The 20,175-nt window shown below is 42.9% G+C and overlaps 2 protein-coding genes across 3 annotated transcripts in view; one reads left to right on the top strand and one right to left on the bottom strand.

The window, feature by feature from the left end:
• Positions 1–5,913: 5,913 nt before the first annotated feature.
• PDCD10 (programmed cell death 10) lies at positions 5,914–18,163 on the bottom strand. 2 transcript variants are annotated; one of them, XM_066556238.1, is made up of 8 exons: positions 18,050–18,163; positions 11,566–11,780; positions 10,916–10,969; positions 9,474–9,591; positions 8,686–8,812; positions 8,305–8,383; positions 7,908–7,990; positions 5,914–6,398 (listed from the first exon to the last, which is right to left on the bottom strand). In XM_066556238.1, exons 2-8 carry the CDS (start codon positions 11,659–11,661, stop codon positions 6,317–6,319), a joined length of 639 nt encoding a protein of 212 aa, XP_066412335.1. In that variant the 5' UTR covers positions 11,662–11,780; positions 18,050–18,163; the 3' UTR covers positions 5,914–6,316. The 2 variants fall into 2 exon arrangements, with proteins under 2 accessions (XP_066412335.1, XP_066412336.1); XM_066556239.1 differs by having other exon boundaries at positions 11,566–11,772; positions 18,050–18,152.
• A 153-nt stretch (positions 18,164–18,316) lies between these two features.
• SERPINI1 (serpin family I member 1) overlaps positions 18,317–20,175 on the top strand; it is a 46,067-nt gene continuing 44,208 nt past the window's right edge. Inside the window, exon 1 of the mRNA XM_066556237.1 lies at positions 18,317–18,446. The gene's annotated coding sequence lies outside the window, so the exon portion shown is untranslated. The remainder of the gene's footprint in view (positions 18,447–20,175) is intronic.

Below are 20,175 nucleotides of genomic sequence, written 5' to 3'. Positions count from 1 at the left end.
ACAGCTCTTTGTGGGGCTTCAGAGTGCATTAAATTTGTGTCTGACAAGACTCTACCCAGGCTCCTTAAATACTGGGGCTGGGCTAAAGGATCACAGGGGGATTTTATTTAGATGTGGCCATGGCAGAGATTGTGCAGATCCAGAGGATTGAGGGGGTTCCCCATCCCTGGAGGTGGCACCCAGTGCCCTGGGCTGGTGGGGATCAGTCAAAGATTGAGCCCAACTTTGGAGCTCTTTTCCAACCTCGTCACCTGTGATTCTGAGAGCTTTTCTTCTTAACCTTCTCAGGCAATATTTATTGTCCTTGCTGCATTACAGCCTTGAAAGGAATTTCTGCTCTCCCATTCCAAACCACTCAGGAAAATTCTGTTTGTCACTCATTAAGCAGCTGTAGAGAACCACACAAAATTATTAATACCACAGGGCTGTGCAAACAGCAGGGAAAAATTGGTTACAACATCTTCCTTAACAAGCAAGGTAAAATCCTTCCAATTAACATTTTAGTTAAGAAATTCACTCACCATGCCTTTTCTTAAAGGTTGTAGCTCAGTCTTTTAATTTTTTTCACAGCATTTTTCACTGTGGCTCTATTGCAGATTAGATACCCAGCAGCAAGAAGGAAAACTAAGTGAATTATACTTTTAGCTCATACTTTATTCTCTTTACTTTAAAACTTCAGGAACTCAGGCATCCATTTCACCCATCATTTATCCTTGGAGACTAAGGCAGCTTCAGGGAAAAAAGCAATTACCTACTATGGAAAGTCTAGGAGTTACAATTATGAAATAATAAAATGTCAAAGACATGTCTAATTTAGATATAGGGTTTTATACTCAGCTTAGTGAAACAGTACAAAATATTCTCTGAAATTTCTCCATCCATCAGCTGGAATCACTCCTTTGACTGTGATACCAAATGCAAATTCACAAGTGTTTATACAGCAGATCAGAGCGTGCATTAGAAATCAGCAATTGAAAATCTATTTTGCTTACCTTGTCACCAATAATGGGATTACAGCACTAAAAAAAACAATTTTCCTTCTGGATACACCAAGTAGAACACTTCTGTCTCCAGAGAGAGTAGAACACAATTTCCTTTCCTCTTGGTTCTTGGAGGAATTTAATGTCTCTTCCTATCAGTGTCATTGACAGTCCCCCAAAACCAAGCCCACCTCCCCCCATGGCCACCTCTGGGCACTGCTCAGCAAAGGAATCCTCATGATTGATAAACCTTTAACAGCAAGACACAAATTCCAAAGGAGCAGCAGTAGCAGAGTGTAACCAAACTTTTCACTGAAGCTGTCTGAGCAGAGTGATCTTTACCCAGCACCACAAGGTTCCCTGGGATGCTCAGCTCCTGAACTGCAAATTGTGGCTGTGTGCTGCCAGGGAAAGCTTTGTGATCTTCACATGGTGATAAGCAGCACTGCCAGGTGGCAGAGAGAGAGATAAAACCCTTTCTCATATAATCACAGACTCAGAGAGTGCCCAGGTGGGGCAGTGCTGCCCAAGTTCACAGCCTTGCACCTCAGGTGCTGCTGAGCTCCACTCCTGACCCTTCAATGAACATTAAAGCCACAGACTTGCCCAAATCAGGCAAAAATAATTATGAGGATGCCAAGCTAGACTGGGGAAGAGATGCCAGTGACCAGCAAGGAGCCAGTCCTGTGCTGTCCCCTCACTGCAGGAGGGCTTGGTGTGACAAGGTGCTCCCTGAGCTGTCACAGCAGCCAGGCTGGATGGGACAATGGGGACAAGGTGCAAAGTCAGAAATCAGGGAGAAAATGCTCAGGAAATCCAGCGAGCAAACCTAGGGGGAAGCATCCTGCAGTGTCTGTGTCACAGCCTTGTGGGGCAGGAGAAGCACAGGGAAGCCCAGGGACATCTCCAGGTGAGCCAAACCTCCTCCTCTGCTTTGGAGACAACAGCACCACTGAGTTTTGCAACAAAATTCAAGCTTGTGTTACAGCATGAGGAAAAAATTGTTTTGTCTCAGCCTCAAAGGAGCAAATTTAGCATTGCCCAACACCTTGTTTTGTTTAGAGGTCCAACCCCTTGGGACTGTGCATCTGTAAGAATTGAAGCCCATGGTGGTACGAAATTCACTCCAGGACTAAGTGAAGAAAAGGGGAAAAGAACAGTTGGTTGTGGCCAAGGTTAGTGAATTCTTCATCATAAATTAAATTTATGCAGCATATTAAACTTCAATCTTTGAAGAGTTTTTTTATCCTTTCAGACTGTTCTAAAATGACATCTAACAAAAGGTGTGAGGACAAAGAAACTGGCTTCAAAAGAGAACTGGGCAGATTTAGGACCAACATTCTCCAGTACCTTTTAACTTCTGTAAGAGAAGCCAAATGACCCAGGAGCATCTTTTCAGTCCTGTTTTTTAGCACCAAGGCTGCTGCTAGGGAGCCCATTCCCTACTATTCCCTTTCAAAAGCAACATCAGCCCAGATGTGCATGAGGAAAAGCAGAAGATTGAACAGTGCCAAGGCCCAGGCTGATCTGGCCCAGCTCCCAGCACACTCTGCCTGCAGTGCTTCCCCAGAAGGGCAGGCCTGGGGGAAGATGAGCCAGGCTGAGCAGGGCAAAGCAAGAATCTCAGGCACAACTGCCAGGGCCTCCTCCAAGGGCAAGGGATAATCACTGCTCTGCCCAATCCAGCTATTACCATTGCACACTCACTCCAGTCTGAAGGGGAAATCGAATAAATGTAGCAATCTAAAGCTTAGATCTGTGGCAAGTTTGTCTTGACAATCTTCCTTTCCTTCCCCACCCAAGTGAGAGAGGCAGAGCCTCTGGAAAGTGAGGAGGTAACACCTGCAGAACAAACAAGGCTGCCCTGGACACACAGTGTGAGATCTGAACAGCACATTATTAAAAGGAGCACTGTGGTGGAGATCCAGATAAAATAATGTTTAATCCAGACTGACACTATCTGCTGGTGCTTGTGATGGTGTTCACAGGGGTCTGAGGATGAGGGAAGAGACGAGGATCTGACTCCATGTTTCAGAAGGCTGATTTATTATTTTATGATATATATTAAAATTATACTACAAGTATAGAAGAAAGGATTTCATCAGAAGGCTAAGAATAGAAAAAGAATGGAATGATAACAAAAGCTCATGTCTCAGACAGAGTCTGAGCTAGCTGACTGTGATTGGCCATTAATTAGAAACAACTACATGAGAGTAATTTCAGATGCACCTCTTGCATTCTACAGCAGCAGATAATAATTGTTTATATTTTGGTTTTGAGGCTTCTCAGCTTCTTAGGAGAAAAAATCTTAAGGAAAGGATTTTTCAGAACATGTGTCTGTGACAGGTGCTGGCTGGAGCCAAGGAAGGTCTGACACCAGGACACTGTGAGGTTTCATACTCACCACTTGCCCTCAGCTCAAGATAAACCTTGCTCTGAGCTGGGCACCTCTCACAGACTTGGACACAAATCTGGGGATCAGGATTAAAGCTTCCAGCCAAAACCAAGCCAGCCTAAGCTTTTCTTCTCTTCTTTATAGGCTGAGGAAAATCAAAACAAGTGATTAAGACGGTTCTTTGCTTCATTAACAAATATACAAAGTTTTATTTTGTTTATTAGATTGGTTTTCTGTATGTTAACATTATCATAGCAGTTATAACCCACATTCACAGCAGAAATTTTCTAAGAGCATTTTGCAACACTAACTGCTGTATCAGAAATCCTTAAGAGAAACTTATCTTTTAGCTACTCAGGTAACTTGGATAATAAAGTGCAAAACCACAATAAAATTTGACAGACATATGTCCCAGCTCATATTCAGTGGAAAAGAAAGGTTTATAAGACCACTAGATATGGATTCACTGCACACAACAGAAGAGTGTGACTTGAAGACACCAGTTTTCAAGTTTTCCCATTACCAGACATTGATTACAATGAATAATTTTCCATTACTTTTAAGGGTAACATAGAGAAATCACAATGAGGTTATAAATAAAACAGAACACATTGGCCAGACAACCTGAAGCTTAGCCCTGTATTTGGTACCTTTTGCCCAATAAAGGTTTTGGGAAGAACTGATGAACAGGAACAGTTCATTTCTTGATGAAATAGCCTCTGATTTGACAAGGAACCAACTGGCAGGACATAACACAGCAGCTCGTGTGGGACACAAGTCTTAAGTGGATTTTTTATATGTATTTTTTACCACACATAGACATAGACATGGTCTCATTCAACTTATGATTGCCAGCTCTAATTGGCAATTGTCCTGCTCAATCCAAGAAAATAGAGAAAACTCAGAATATTATGGGAATCAGGTCCAATTCATAAACCACAACCCAATCTTCTGTGTTTCTCTCTCTCCACAGCCACTGCTGCAGCCTCTCCAGTACCAAACACTCTTTCCAAGACAGATGAAGTATCACAAACTCCAGGGGCCTTTCCCTTCCTTCTCCCTGACTCATGGATCTTCATGAAGCCCTCTGGAGCTATGACTTAATTGAGAATCACCCACAAGGAGACTACTCAACCCTTTTAGTTACAGAATGCAAAGATGCAAATTCAATATCACTCTAATTTCGTCAGCTCGAACATTGCTGTTCTTCTACCACTCGCCAAAAATGACAGCTCAGCAGGCCAAGCTTTAAGAAACACCAGAAAGTTTGAACTATAAATTGATTCTGCATCCCTTTCCTAAGCTCACTTTGCTAAGGACACAAGACACCACTGTCAGAACAGAGAACAGGCTGACCAGCAAGCTTTAAGGACCACGTCCTGCTTATAGCTCTATGTGTAACCAAAAATTGCACAACATACATTCCCAAAGAACTCATTTGTACACAATACTCTCCTTCACATTGTTCTATTTGACTACAGTCAGTGCTCTCATCGAGGAAACAATTCCATGCACAAATAGACAGCAGAACATCCAGTGCTATTTGGGAGGCTGCAGTTTGCATTTTCCTCCCTTTTTGATCCTTTCAGATCAGCAAATGCAAGGACCCAGCTGTTGTACCTGGGATAAGGCACTTGCCCCAGATGAGCAGTACAGCACCAGGCCAGTGTGCCAGACCATCTGCAGGGACCTTTTCTTCACCATTTACAGCCAAACAAGGAATAGTTCTGGAGCAATTGTGCTCTTTCAGCCTGGAGTGCTCCTCCTGCAACAGCTTTCAGAAGCTGCTTCACATTCTCCCCTAAACTTCCTAGTAATGGCCACAGATTTTGCAAACTTCCAGAGGTTTATTCTATTTCCAAATCAGCTCGAGGTGCACTTCCAAGGGATTCGTCAGAACTTGTGAAACATCACCAGGACATCACAAAGAGAAAATTTCCACCTGGCCAGCAGCAGCTCTTAACCATCTACACAGCCAAGGTTTGTCAGTCGAGGTCTCACATGATTTCAATTCCCTGAAAAAACAAAGTTGCCTTATGGCATGCATAGTATAGATATCACTAGTGCTACCTGGAAGAGTTCTAGCTCCAATCCTCCTCCCTCCCAAAGGGGACAAATTCAAACCCACTCATCTGAATAGTTTTAAATTCAATCTTTGCTGCATATATTTCAAATAAACCTGTGCTCCAAACCTTGGAATAGCCTAGGAAAAAAAAAAAAAAAAAACCCTGTTAACTTGCCATTAACAGAAGACTAAGAAAGAAGTGAGATCTAGTTTCTATCAAAAACAAAAGCACATCTCACTTCTGGGTTTATTTATTACTTTCTCAAAGACATTTTAATATAATTGTTCTGATGTTCTGGTCTAGATAACAGCCAAAATCTCAGTTTTAAGGAAAACCCCTCATTTTACACTGATTTGAACTCCCGGTAGCTTTAAGCACCCAAATAATTTTAATTTCTTTTTCTATTGAATGAATGTTCTGCAGTTCCAGAAAGATGAGTTATGCACTTTTGTTCACATACAAAAAGACAGTCTAACAGATGTAAACTATTTATTGAATATTTGCCACCAATATTGTTAAATACATAATCTTGCAGTTTTTCGCTTTCAAGTTAAAATGTCAGAAACAGAACACCAAATATTTACAATTCTTGTAAGGAATGTTACATAATGACACATTAAGGCGTAAATTCTTTTGGCTTATAATTCTGAAAAGAATGATAATAGCAAAAAGTGATGCAAAATCTTTCTTGTGAGATTATGATTAAGCTACAATGTTTTACAAAAATATGGTGTAAGATGGCAATAATCCCATTCAAAATCCTGCATTAGGCCCCTCGAGAGGGGCTGATAATTTATACAGTCAAAACTTTAAAATTTACATATAAAGGTACCCTATCCACCATTGAAAAGTACAACTCTCAACATATACAGTTTTCAGGCCACAGTTTTGAAGGTCTGGAGTATCAAGTTGGTTTGATGAATTAGTCGGTTGGCACTTATGAACACATTTATTGCCCTGTGGAAAGAGAAGAATATTGCTTCAGACACTTCCAGAAACATGGCAGTGGAGAAAGCCAGCATCACTGGCATCCAGCATTGGAGGACTGGAAGCACAGGGGTGTTCCACCCTGTGCTGACCTACCTGAAGCTCCCTGCTGGCAGCCAGCCAGCCTCGTTTGCATAGCTAAGCCCAGGAAGGCTGCCTTGATTTGGCAGGAATTTAAAAAGAATTTGGCTCTCTATCATCACTGACATCTCAATCCTTTCCTTCTGGGATTCAGATAACCAAGGGAAAACCACGGAGCAGATGACTGGGGCTTGGAACCAGATGATCTTTAAGGTCACGGCCATTTTCTGACTCTGACTGTTAAACACCTTTCCCAAAGCTGAGCTCTTCACCCCTTAGGAATTCCAGAATTGGCAACTCTTCCCTCAGGGAATACTAAACGTGCACACATGTGACAGCAACACACTATTTTAGTTACCTTTCTGCACAGAAAGGTGTGGGGTCACACAAGTTTTCTGCTCAGGAATGACGCCTGAGCATGGCTTGTGTTTCGTGCTGGGGGCAGCAGGGATCTCACCCCATGTGCAGCTCAGACAGAAATTCCTCCTGACTTCCCCAGGATAGCAAATACAGGATGGCATTTCTTACACTACTGCAAATAATTAACACACTTTAAGCTGAAGCTCACACAGTACTTCTGTCCAGGAAGCAAAGCTACTAAAGCCTAAACTTCTCATTTTGGTATCAAATTTAGCCCCAATTTCAGGGGAAGGAGAGAAAAACAAGAATGCTTTGATGGGAACAGGATTGTACTCCCAGCTGGTCTCAAGACTTTTCTCTGCTTTATAATGCACCATCTCCTGGGAGTTTTCAGCCTTTGCCAAGCTCAACAAGAGCTGACATCAAAGTTGGTTCCATCTTTAAACCAGAACATTTTGGCTCTGTCAGAATCTGAGGGGGATCCATTCATCCTCCAAAAGAATCACTACAGTGAATGATACAGGAAAAATGACTGCAAAACCCAAGGTGAAGACCTGGAAAAAGCCTCAGTTTGAGGGCTAAAATGCTCAGCTAGAAAAACATTCAGCTGAATCATTCCAGATACTGTGAGGGTCTATAAAGAAAGGCCAATAAAAATGTAAATCAAAGAGAACCCTGCACAGATGTTTTGTATTTGCAAATGATACTTCAAATAGGTAAATTACTTTCCTCAACCAAAAAATCCATAATTTCTTTGTCCTTTTATATGCACCAAAAAAACCCACACAGGGCCAGGAAATTTAATTTCTCATTCAAATTCAAAACTAACAGCACACATGGATGTTACATGGTGGTGAATTTAACAATTTTCCCTTTCCTCAAAGGCAAAGAAACAGCATTTTAAAGCATCCATGGTAATGAGAGGACATAGGAAAGGAAATAATTAGGCAACTCCTAAAAAAGGCAGCTTATGCCTGTCCTATTTTCCTGTTAGTCATTATGTAAATCATTGAAACAACAGGACAAAAGCATACTTACTTTCCATCTTTAAAATAGGTTTTCAGAGTATCACTGAAACTTTTGGAGTATTTTACAAACTCTTTCTTTTGGTGCTCAAGTGCCTAAAAAAACAAAAACACCAGGAGCAGAGTCTTAGTTCACATATTTCTGGGTGCAGTGAGAACCTTGAGGTTTAACTGATCAGAAGATTAATTAATGTTACATCGGGAATAAAAATTTTGGTTTTTTTTTTTTCCTTTAGAAGAAACAAAGAAGAATAATTTTTTCTCTAGAATTCCTGAGACCCATCATACAACCATTCTGTTGTTAAAGCATGGTCTCATTGACCAGCTACGCTCTGCTGTTCATCCTTGGATCACAACAATATTTCTTGTGTTGCTATTAGAAATATTGGATGGAGAGCTGGTGCACGTACCCGCCGGTTCTGATACTGGTATTTCTTGAAGACATTATTTACTGTGTCAAGGAGCTCCTTTATTGCACTTGCAATGTCCCTGTTGGGCAAGAAAAAGAGAATTTCAATATCCTCAGGAGATCCCATGAAATGCTGGAATTGAATCCTTTTCCAGCAGTCAAGTATTTCTCAGGGCAGTCCCTACAGAGGAAATGTCAGACGTGATGGAGGAGACCAAATTCAGCAAGTTTGGTCAAGTAACATCCTCATCATTTCTAAGTGGGATCAGGCTCTCTGGCAATGGGAACAATGCTGCTACATCTACAGAATTTCAACATTTAGACCTAAATACAAGAAGTTTGACCTCTCCACCTGCAGCAAAATCCATCATATTGTACTTACTTGATTGTCTGAAGAAACCTCACTCTGTCATTGATCTCATCTGGAATCTTACTAAGAATCTGTTTAAGTGCTCGTGCCTTTTCATTAAGATCTTGGAATTCAGGTTCAGGTCTTTCAATCATATACTCTGTCAAAAAGAACATATTCAAAACCACCATTAGTTTGTCCTGAAGTCTGTAGTGACAGCTAAAAACAGGACACAGAATGCAGCAGGATTGCCAGGGTGAATTTGAAGGTGAACAGCAAAGAACTGCAGTGAATAACCCCTGTGTGAATCAGAACAATGCATCTATCACCTTCATTACTGCATGGTGGAGAAAGAGCCCATCTTACTTTATTTGAGGCATTAAAATCATCAAATTCAGTATTAAAATAACTTAAAGCCTGCAGTATATTCTCCTTCTGTGACAGTGTAACTGCTGCTTTTAATTTGAAGTAGGGAAAAAAAAAGAGGATGTTATACTCCATATTTGCCTTTTCCTGGTTGTTAGCATTGCAAAAGGTGAACTATGCACCCATAAAAACACAGTTCTGAACATTCATAAAAACATAGTTCTGAACATTCATTTTCTTTCTTTCCTTCTCTTATTAGTCAAGTGTGGTTTTAAGGGAAATTTAATTTCTCCTATACAGTATTCAAAAATACAAAATTTCCTCTACCACACTGAGAAAATTCTACTAAGAAACAAATAACGTCTTCTGGAAAAAAAAAAGAAAAAATAGAGAATTGCATGTTCCTAGTTAAGAGTGTAATTAAAAATACAGTTATCCAACAGAGGTTTTATTACCTTCTACATCATCAGCTGCCATACGCAGGAGAGACTCTGTGAAATTCACATCCACACTTTTCTTCTCCAGAATTTTCATGATGATGTCCTGTGTAAGACCTGGATTTTCTTTTTCAGCCTGTAAAGCAGAGAAAATTTATATTTTTAAATATGCAAGACCTGGACATTGCAAGCACCAAGATTTTCATGGAAATTGTTTCAGATACTGCAGGAGTTTGCTAGGAACTTTGAATGTCTAATGGCTTTAGACTAGTAGTTTAAAAACATTTCTTCACTACAAAATTCATTTTTCTTGGACTACATCATTGATTTTGCATGAGCAACTTTTCCAATAAGCCCTTGCACTCATTTTAATTTGAGTAAGAAAGGTTTTAATAAATGCCTCTATCCTGTTATATTTTCATAAACAATAAGCTTTGAGACAAAAATATGGTATCCCCTGGAATTGAATTCACTCCAACACAGGTGCTACTCCCCCACCTTCCCCATGACATTTATAAATGTGCCTCTCATGAATCACATCATATGCTCAGACATCATCTGGGAATTGCTCTTTCAGAAAAAACCCAGTTTTTGATTGATGACATATCTAAGTACAGAGCTGCATTAACACTGGAGCTGTTCACATCACCTGTGCTGCTACCAAAAAACTGCTCTGTGTGGAAGAAAAATGAGCCTCTGTGGGTTTTTTAGCTGGCACTACCATTTTTACCAACATCTCAGTTTAACATTATTTGCATCCAGCTTAGCTCCTTCCCACCCATTGTGAAAACACACAAAACCAAGCTACACTTGTAGGAGCTCACTTTGAGACTTCAGCCCATCAAGGTGCATTAGATTTAAGTGCAGGAACAGGGAAGTATCCCAGATTTGCACAGCTCAGATATGTCATGTCTGCCATAATTTTGTTTCAATATTTGAAAAGATCACCACTTCAATAAAGCAATGTAAAGGAATATCTGTATTTTCACTCCTTAGGAATACAATGGAAAAGTCAGAAGAATCTTTTTTTTCCATTTACTGCTGGATTTCTACACAAACACTGAACTTCATCCACAAAAAAATCCCATTACCACTCACTTTGTAAACCAATTTCAAAGTCTGCTACGTGCCTATTGCTCATGAGAGCCTATTCTACAAATCTTGTGGGTTTTAGACTAAGTTGATTATTTATTCACTGACTGCTCCCTCATTTAAGCTTTTGTTCTATATGGACAAGAGAAGAGTCAGTTTAAAATTGCTCATTCAGATTTCTACTCATGACATCTGCAGACATCTCAAACTTCCAGTTCATGCAATTGTCTCCACTTTATTTTTAGACTACTGGATCAAGGATGAAGTCTCAGATAAAAAGACAAGGAAACAAGAGAGCTGACCTTTTAGCTTCATCTTACACAGCTTACTTTTGAAACAACCATTTTTCCATGCAAGTTACTTCTCACCTTAATAAAAGCTGCTCTCAGTGTCTGAGCTGCAGACAGATTTACTCTTTCTAGCTGCAATAAAAGTTTAGAATGAATTATTAGCATTCTGTTGTTATCAGAACAAAACAAGTCAAGTAATCACACCTTGCCCCATAAAGCAGAATGGGAAGGGGGATTGACAGAAGCTTTCAAATTGCTGGTCTCACTTCAGAGATACTATAAAGTTAATCCCAAAGGAAAGAGTTCCCCCCACAAATGAAAACAAAAATCACTGGATGTATTTTGCAGCAAAAGTCCAACAGAAGATTGTGAGAACATCTTGGCAATCTCTGATATTCAGAGAAAAACAAGTATTAAATTACAACCATTAGCAGTAAAATTAAAATGCATCAAGCTGTTCACAGGTTTGACTGTGTGCTATTTCCTGCCAGAGAACACCAGAGCTGGCATTTTTGTCAAAATCCTGTGTTAAAGGTAAGAGAAAAGCTCAGGACCAAGACAACCAGCAACCTTTGATGAGCATGAAACTATTGCTGGCGAGAAGGGTGAAACAATGCAGAGAGAGAAGATGTGTTAGACAAAGCTTTCCCAAGATGAACAACACGTTCCTGTGGCCTCATTTCCCACACAAAGGGGATTACTGCATTCCAAGGTAAACTGGAGCTCACCTCATTAAAGACAGGGTACATAACAGCATAGAGAGGCATGGAAACCATAGAAGTGGTCTCTGCTTCATTCTTCATCTCTTCCATTGTCATCCTCATTCAAAGAGCCACTTCTCAAGGAAAACACTATAGAAGCAAAAAACTCCTCATTCACTGAAATGTCTCTTCTTTTTCCTCGTTGTGCAAGAATTCTTGAAGAACTTGGGAAATCTATTGCCCTTAGGGTGTGTGAGAAAAGAGAAAACAAACATACACAATTACAAATGCTCAAGAAGGGACAAGTTCTAAAAATGACAAGGCACAGATCAATGTGAGTCCTACTGTGTAGAAACCAGGGATTTCTTATTACATGAGTCAAGTAAACATGGAAGGACCACTTGGTGTAACTTCAAAACCCTAACAGAAATCTATCAAATTAATATTTTAAAGAAAAGGTGCTACCCCAAGTGTTTTCCCCTTCAAGTTCTTATGGAATCAATTCTCCTGAAAGCAGGGATTTTATGTGCTATTTACAAAAATCTTGCCACCACTCATAGGCAGCAGCATAAGGTTGCTGACAATTCCCATCCAGGAAAAACTTGGAAAGTGCTATATGCAGCCCAAGCCTCATCCAGATGCATTGTGACTATTAAAACTACCTATAAATAGGTATATTTATAAATACTCCATATTGCACATGCATCAAGCTGTGATTCTGCTGGAGATCAGTGCCTACTTTCCACCCATCTGAATGTGAACACTGCATCTTTGGTTTTATATAAGCTGAAGTCATGTTTCCACTCAGGGTGTGCCACCAGCTATGTTAACTCAATGGAAAATTATTGTTCCAGTAACTGAACCTCTGCTTTGGAAGTTCTCCACCCAGCCCAGCTCATCATATCCATCACTGCTCAGACTCAGAAATTATGTGGAAAAGAAAAAAGGTCACCTTACAGTTGATAAAAAGCCCTTGTTCCAGCCTGCTGTATTTTCTCTTAATCAGATTCTTTAAAAAATATTTTATATGGCATAATTGAGTTTAAAGACCTGAAGTCCAAGTCAGAAATAAAGATAAAAGGAAAGATATTAAGCTTTTTAATTTTTAGATTTGCTTGGAGGATTTAATGCACTAGAGGAAGGATTTTTCCTCCTAGCAAGCTCCAGACACCTGGCATTTGCATGTCTGTGTAATTTACTGACATTTTAGTAGAAAGTGAAAAGAGTGAAATGGTAAGAAACAGCAGAAACTCCTCCAGCAATCAATATCCCTTCCTGAGAGTATGAACAGGTTAAGAACATGCCAAGACATTTCTTTCAGCCATATCCCTCATTATGCTCTGCACTGGCTAAAGATCTTCAGGCTGTTTAAACAGAAGAACAGGTATTTTTTGTCCAGAGCAGATCTATAATTGTTTAGCCATAATTATACAAGTGAAATTTGTTAGTGATTACAGTCAGCACAGAGAAGAAACTGGATAACTACAAATCTTGGTCATTTCTCTTTTGGGACAAGTAAAAGCTGAAGGAAAATTCAATATGACTACAATAAAAACTTTATACAAGTCTTCTAACATGGACTGCAAAACCTCCCTTTGTTCCTCTTGCTGTTCCAGCCTCAAAGTGCCACAGATGAGCTGATTCCTCCAGCCCCAGAAAAGGCTTTAGAAAAGGGTCTGGATGGATGAAATCCATCCACAGGGATGGAACTGCAATAATCAGGGGTCTCACAACTTTATCACCCACCCCTGGTATTTTCCAGCTGTCAAGAACATGGAGGAATACAAGTGAATATTCATCATTCCTCCAAAAGTGGAGTGTTTTCCCAAGAACTTGTTTCAGTTACATAAATTCATGCCAGGTCTGCTCACATGGGGGGAGGGAACTTGTCTGAACAAGTTTTCACTCCCTACTGCAGGTACAAGCTGTCCCATTTATTATCCATGTGTATTCCCTGCTGGATGGAGATTTGGGGTTTTTTTGCTGTTGAATTCCTCCTTTCTGGAAGTTCAGTGAATGTCCACTCACACATCTGCATTCACAGATGAATTTATAGCACGTTTTTATATCTGTAGTCTCAGAGTAACTTTTTTAAATAGTTAAATCAGGTCACTGAACATTGTTCTACCCAAAAGATTTTTATCACAGGAAGAAGGGCAAAAAAGGACAAAATTGCCATTAGATATAATTACTTTGTTTTTATGGGTTAGCAGTATCCACACACACACAAAAGGAAATACTAAGTGAAATGATGGATTTTTATGATGATGAAAACCTATTACACTGTGAGCTACCATGAAGAACTCATTTTCTCCTGAAGAACCATAAGCTATTGTTACTAATCCATGGTACACTTAAAACCCTCATATAAAAACAATTATACATTATCTATTACCCCTTTTCCAGACACTGACAGTCCTAAAAAAAAAAATACAACACTTGGATTTATATTAACACAAAGGATACCAATTTTGCAACTGAAGAGGTGGGTTTATATATATGTGTGCACAAGAAATATTTAAGAACACCAAATGCTTTTGTTGCCAAGGTATGAAAAGAAATATATTCAATTTATCACACTGCTTGTTAATGATTTCAGGAATCTTCCTGTTTTCCAGAAGATACACTAGGAAGCATTACAGTGTCATGAAGGACCTGTGACTGCTAAAATTCTCAAACTGTTTATATTTACAGTCAGGAATCAACTTCACATCTTTTGGATGCAACTTACTTCAGTCTTTGCTAGTGTTAAATAGAAAGAATAATTATCTTTACAAAAACTCTGTGTTCATTGTGTCACTGAAAGTCATTTTGTCATAGCTGCACTAAACCACACCCAAACACCCTTGAAGGTGGTCTCAATCCTGATTAGGGACCAAATCCTCATGAAAACTGAAGTTTCTGTTCTATTTAGATCAATTATCAGCAAGTCTACTAACCTGCAAAATGGCCTGACTCAAGGCAGTTTAATGCACATTATCAGCAGCAAGGAGGAGCTTTCAGCGTTTCTTTTAGGATGTGATCAAAAGCAGCTCAGCACAGCTGCCAGACTTCCTGACAGTGTCTTGTAACAGCTTAACTTCAGTTCCTCCAATCCCAAAAGAGCCTTTTCTTTGAGAGGAGTTTACCCTTAGTTTCATCTGTCATCTGCTTTATTTGACATTCTCAAAAAAGGTGGGAATAAGATTCCACGAGAAAGTGATTTATTAGGACAGCAGAGTTGAGAAAATCCTGGAAAACTGTAAGATGCAGAACAGGTGTTACTCTGCTGGCAAACTTGTTAATTGGTCAGAGGGGGCAGATGAGGAGGAGGCAGCAGGACAGTGGCAAACACTGAGCTGGGTGTCAGCCTGATCCCCCTCTGTGCTCCAGGGACCCCACAGACCCAAATCTCTGGGGGTGCAATGAGAGAATGGACAGAATGACACAGGGAATTGAAACACAACCTGGATTTGCCAACTGTGCTAAACTAATACAGTTAATGCAGGCCTTACTGCTCAGTCCTGAGCCATCAAACACACCAGGCTGGATTCCAAGAGATGCACTAACATGGAACATGTGCTTTCACTGTCAGGATAAATCTCACATTCTAACCTTTAAGTCTCAGCACTAAAATATGATCCCAGCCATCAGCAAACATGGAGAGAGCTGGTATATTTTAGATGAGGAATAGATTTGGAAAGGTTCTCTGACAGGCCTATTCCCCTATAGCCACCCAATGACATTTTAAATCATTCAACTGAACTTTAGCAGAAAAAAAAAAAAACCAAAAACCCAACTCCTGCCAAGAAGGGTGAAGAGCACAGACCACCACACTTCCCAGATGGACAAGCACCATTGTCAGTGTCTAAGGTGACAATCTGCTTTGTCTAATATGTGTCACTCACTGCCAGACTGTTGGTCATGCACAATCAAGCAGAGCTGCTCAATAAGAACCCAACCATCCCCAGGTAACTACAGCAGGCAGGATCCTCCCCAAATCCACACCTGCTCCCAGGCCAGGCTGAAGAGGTTTCCAGCAAAGAAAGGTGTTTGTGTAACACAGTCTTCTGAAGCAGTGCTTAAAGCAAAGAGAGCAGGCTCTCATGATTTCAACTTTTCAAGTTTTAAACCAACAGAAATATTTGGTATCAATTGGCAGGGTTTCAGCTCTGTCATCAGCAGATCTACCTCTGCACTGATGTTGTCTCTATTCCCTTCTCCAGGCTCCATCTACCCTAGATCTGGTAAGTGCTTAGACATTAATATTCTTTTTTAGAAAAATACTACAGAGGAACAAGGCCCAAGGCAGTGATTACAAATATTATTATTATTATTTCAGTGGTTGGCTTCTAGCAAAAATCACAGCTCCAATCCTGCTAGAAAAGACCTTACTGCCAAGAGGTTCTGCTCCACTTTTTGCAGGGAGGATTCAAGAAGAGGTTTCACCTTTAACCTGATCTGAGATCCCTGAGTTACCAGAAAAATTCATTCAAGTCCTGGAAGAAAGAGTGGGGGAAGGGAAATAACAGCATAAATTCCATCTGAATTCGGAGGCAGAGCTTGAATCAAAATGTAAGAGCAATGTGCATGGGAGGAGGGAGTGTACATAATTTACTACTGCTGTTGTAAAGTTTATGGAAGTAAAAAAAAAAAAAAATTGTAGAATTTGCTCTTTTAACTATATACACACCCACACAACCTGTCTTGGTAACTCTGTTTCTATCATTAATGGTCACTTGAATTAAAAAAAAAACCTAACCCACACATCTTTCTTTTTCAGTCAGATGTTACCTTACCTGCCACTGTATTTTAATTATCAATTGCAATTATTTCCCATTGTATAACTTAGATTATTTGATACAAAGCTTCAAAGCTTTGTGTTTCAGATACAGAATTACTTTCCTTCTTTTTAAAACTGAGTATGGGTGGATTCACTGGGATTAGCATACAGATCAAGTATTAGGATAACAATCTGTATTTTAAAATCAGCAATGATAAAAAGAGACTTAAAAGGCATCCTACTGAACTGATTCCACATCCTGCTGATTTTCACACCAAACAGTTTCACTGCAAAGTCAATAAAAGGAATCAGCAAATAATATTGAAGTTTGAAAGTGTCTTCAAATGCCTCTCACCAGAACAGAAATGCAGTTTTCAAACATCTCCACACACGTGTAACAGTCACCTGCAGTGAAATCCACTCTGGCAAAGCAGAACTGCTAATGCATTTGATTACTGTAAGAGCAGTTCTATGACTAATTCAGAAATGACACAGACCTGTGATAAATCCAAGATGTCTATTTTTAGAACCCTATCAACTCAAAAAACAAAACCCAAGCCTAGCCTGAAGTCAGGCTTATAATTAGTCCGTGTTCTTTTGCTGGACTTCAAAATGGAAGTGATTTAATCTGTCCTAATACACCCAGTGTGTGTCTCACATGAGACCCCACAGCCTGTGCTCCAGTTCCAGCAGTCAGCAACACCAGAACTGTTATACAGCACAACTGAAACAGGTCACAGATGTTGGAATACATAACCACAACAACATATCCCCGTTTCTCTTTCTTTTTCGCCTCTTTGGGAATGTGAAAGTGAAGCCATTACTTTACCTAAAACAAATAGGTATGACACAGGTCCAAAGGCACAAAAATACATTCCAACGTGTGAACACATACCAGAGGAGAATTAGTTCCTCTGATAACAGGAACGGCACAAGGTTTCAGCCACGCAGTATGTGCGAGCTACAGGAAAAGCACCAACCCAACTCACCAGTTCAGTGAGCAACTTAATGGGACACCCCAGCCCTGAACACCTGCCCCGAGTGCTCAGCCCCCAAGGGGGGCACAGCCGGGGGGAGCCTGCGGAGGAGGAAGCCCAGGATCAATCAGGCTGGAAAAGGCACCCAAGATCACCGAGTCCGACCTTTGAACAAACACCACCTTGTCAACCAGACCATGGCACCCACTGCCACGTCCAGCCTCTGCTCAAACACCTCCAGGAACGGTGACTCCAGCACCTCCCAGGGCAGCCCATTCCGATGCCTAATCACCCGTTCTGTGAATAATTTCTCCCTAACGTTCAACCTACACCTCCCCTGGCGCAGGAAGGGGGAAGGAGCCGAGGCGCCCTTTCTCCCTGTCCGCCGCAGCCACCTGACAGCGCTCCGCTCCGAGAGGACGAGCTAAAAATAAATACACACAAAAATAAAACACATCCGGGCCTGCGCCCGCCGGGCCCGGCCCGAGCGAACCAGCACCAGGCCGGGAACCCCGGAGCGGGGCCAGGCCCCGGCCCCGCGGCCGCGGGAAGGGCGGGCAGAAGGACAAGCCCTGGGCGCTGCCTCAGGGCCGGAGGAAGGAGGTCACGGCCCGGTCGGGAGGGGAAGGGACACCCCGCGCACCTTCCCCGCACGCCGAGGCCGCCCTCAGCCGCTTCCTCAGCCCGGCCACCCCTCTCGCAGCCCCAGAGGGCGCGGCGGGCCCCGCGCCCAGCCCGCGAGAGCCGGGCAGGGCAGGGCTCGGCACCTCACCTGCCCCGGCCCGCCGAGCCCCCGCTGCTCCCGAGGGGCTTCGCCGCCGCCGCCGCCGCCGCGCCGGAAGCGCCCGCGAGGAGCAGGAGGAGCAGCAGGAGGAGGAGGAGGAGGAGGAGGAAGATCCGCGGTGTTACCACACACCAGGCGTTGTCCGGAACCGCGCACGGGGCCCTGGGGCTCGTAGTCCGCCCTCCGCGACCACAAGCCCCACAATGCCGAGCGGAGCGGGGGCGGGAGCGGGAGCGCTCGGCGGGGCGGGCCGGGGCGGGGATAGTGCCCGGGCGGAGCGGGGCTCAGAGGAGCCGAGCACAGCCTTCCCTGCACGGCAGAGCCGCGGCGGAGCGCGGAGCGGCGGCAGCACCGCCGGGCAGCGGGCGCGGCGGCGGGAGTGCCGGTGAGTGCGCCCGTCCCTTCGCGGGGCTGTGGGACCGAATGAACGGGGCGGCTCCGGCTCGTTTCTTACACCGTGCCGGAGTAGCGGCGGTGCGGAGGAGCCGCTGCCCGTGCGGGGGTCGCCGGCGTTCCCTCGGCGCCGGAGGGAGGGAGGCAGGGACGGGCTGCGCCCGCTGCGGCGGGAGAGGAGGCGTTCGGGATCAGAGCTGCTCCTCCGGCGTGGGATAAGCGGCGGGGAGCGGCGGGCGAGCCCAGGAGCCCCTCGGTGCTCGCTCGGCTGCTGCGGGCGGCCGGGGAGGGACGCGCTCTCCGTCCGGCCCCGCGGAGCTCAGCCTGCGCCCCGGCGGAGTTGTGCTCGGGTGAGGGAAGGGTCGCGGTGCCGTGCCCCAGAGCCCGCCCGCGGTGCCCTGCGGGTCCCTGTGGCCGCCCAGACCCTTCCCAGCCCGCAGCTGGGCTTCGGAGCCCGCCCGTGAGGGGTTCGCCCGCCGCTGGCAGCCCCGTCCTGGCGGCTCGCTCGGAGCGCCGCAGAGCGTGTGTGCGCCCCGGGTGCTGGCCATTAAAACAACTAAACTTGGGCATTATTTGTCGGGGTGGTTCTGCTCCTAGTAAGCTTTGAGGTTTGGAGTCTCGAATTCCATCGTAGGAAGAGCTCAGCGATTAAAATTTGATAGTGATATTAAGGCATCAACTCGGTTCTAGGTCCGAATTTGCGTTTCTGATGTGTCGCTGTTAACGCTCACTTTTTAAAAATGCTGATCGCTTCTACCTAATGTTAAGGCACACGGATTCCCCATTGTGAACGTGAGAATGAATCATTGAACTTGTCAGGCTTTGGCTGTAACTTCTTGCAGTGCTGCTGGCAGGGTGGGAAGAGTTGGGTGCCTTTGGGGACAGAGGGACGGTGTGCAGGTGTCCGTGTGTGTCACCCATCCTCATCTCCTCCTTCGGGGTGGGCAAGGGCTCTGGCTGGGGGAAAAATAGGAAAAAAGGCACCTGGGTTGTTACACGTGTGAATTTTCTCCTTCCCACACCGACTCGTTTTGTTTGAATCAGATCTCTCGCATATCGATGGGTGATTTCTCACATATCAAATACTCTATGTATCCTGGTATTAAAGGGGTGCTTAAAAACTGCAGCAAATAATATGTATGAGTTTTGTAGTCTTAATCACCCTTGAGCTCAACTTCTTCAATTTTCCCCTCATTTTGATCTGGTGATTTGGTCTGACGGAAAATTATGCCCTTCTGTGTTAGGGGAGAGGTGTTTAGTAAAATGTTGTAGCATAGATTGAGCCAAATGTCTGCTTAATGGTTATTTATCCTTTCAGTGAAATTAGTATGTTTTAAATAAAACTACAAAGCTGTAGCCATAGAGCTGCTAAAACTTAAGATAGTTTCCTCTTCCGTCGATTTTGTGATACTTTTCCAGATTCTGTCAGGTCTTGGTTGGAGTTCTTGGGGTTGAACCAGATTCACACTTTGTTATTTTACATCCATTGTATTTTTTAGAATTACTCTGGCTTGGTTGAGTGTGATGAAGAATAATTGCCAAGAGAGGGGAGGGAGCAGAAAAGGGTGATGGTTTTTTTTTTTAAGGTGTGGGTTGTCTACAGAATTACACAGGGCAGCCGAAGATGTAATGCAATGTGAAGGCTTGTGGCAGTGTAAAGTTTCCTGTTAAAGGCAGTCATGAGCTCCAAAATTTGACCTCATGAGACTGTCTGTCCTGTA

The sequence above is a fragment of the Molothrus aeneus genome, chromosome 10 (assembly GCF_037042795.1).
Source record: "Molothrus aeneus isolate 106 chromosome 10, BPBGC_Maene_1.0, whole genome shotgun sequence".
In the NCBI taxonomy this organism is placed as follows: Eukaryota; Metazoa; Chordata; class Aves; order Passeriformes; family Icteridae; genus Molothrus; species Molothrus aeneus.
The sequence above is the reverse complement of the archived record's forward strand: the minus strand, read 5'-3'. Positions and strand labels throughout refer to the sequence as shown.

What these genes read in the sequence shown, in the direction of transcription:
- PDCD10 (XM_066556238.1), bottom strand. Translation starts at nt 11,661, where the DNA reads ATGAGGATGACAATGGAAGAGATGAAGAATGAAGCAGAGACCACTTCT. An exon ending in TGAGAGCAGCTTTTATTAAG is followed by an intron (nt 9,592 to 10,915) that starts GTGAGAAGTAAC and finishes TCTGCTTTACAG; the next exon opens with GCTGAAAAAGAAAATCCAGG. An exon ending in AGGTTTCTTCAGACAATCAA is followed by an intron (nt 8,384 to 8,685) that starts GTAAGTACAATA and finishes CTTGCCCAACAG; the next exon opens with GGACATTGCAAGTGCAATAA.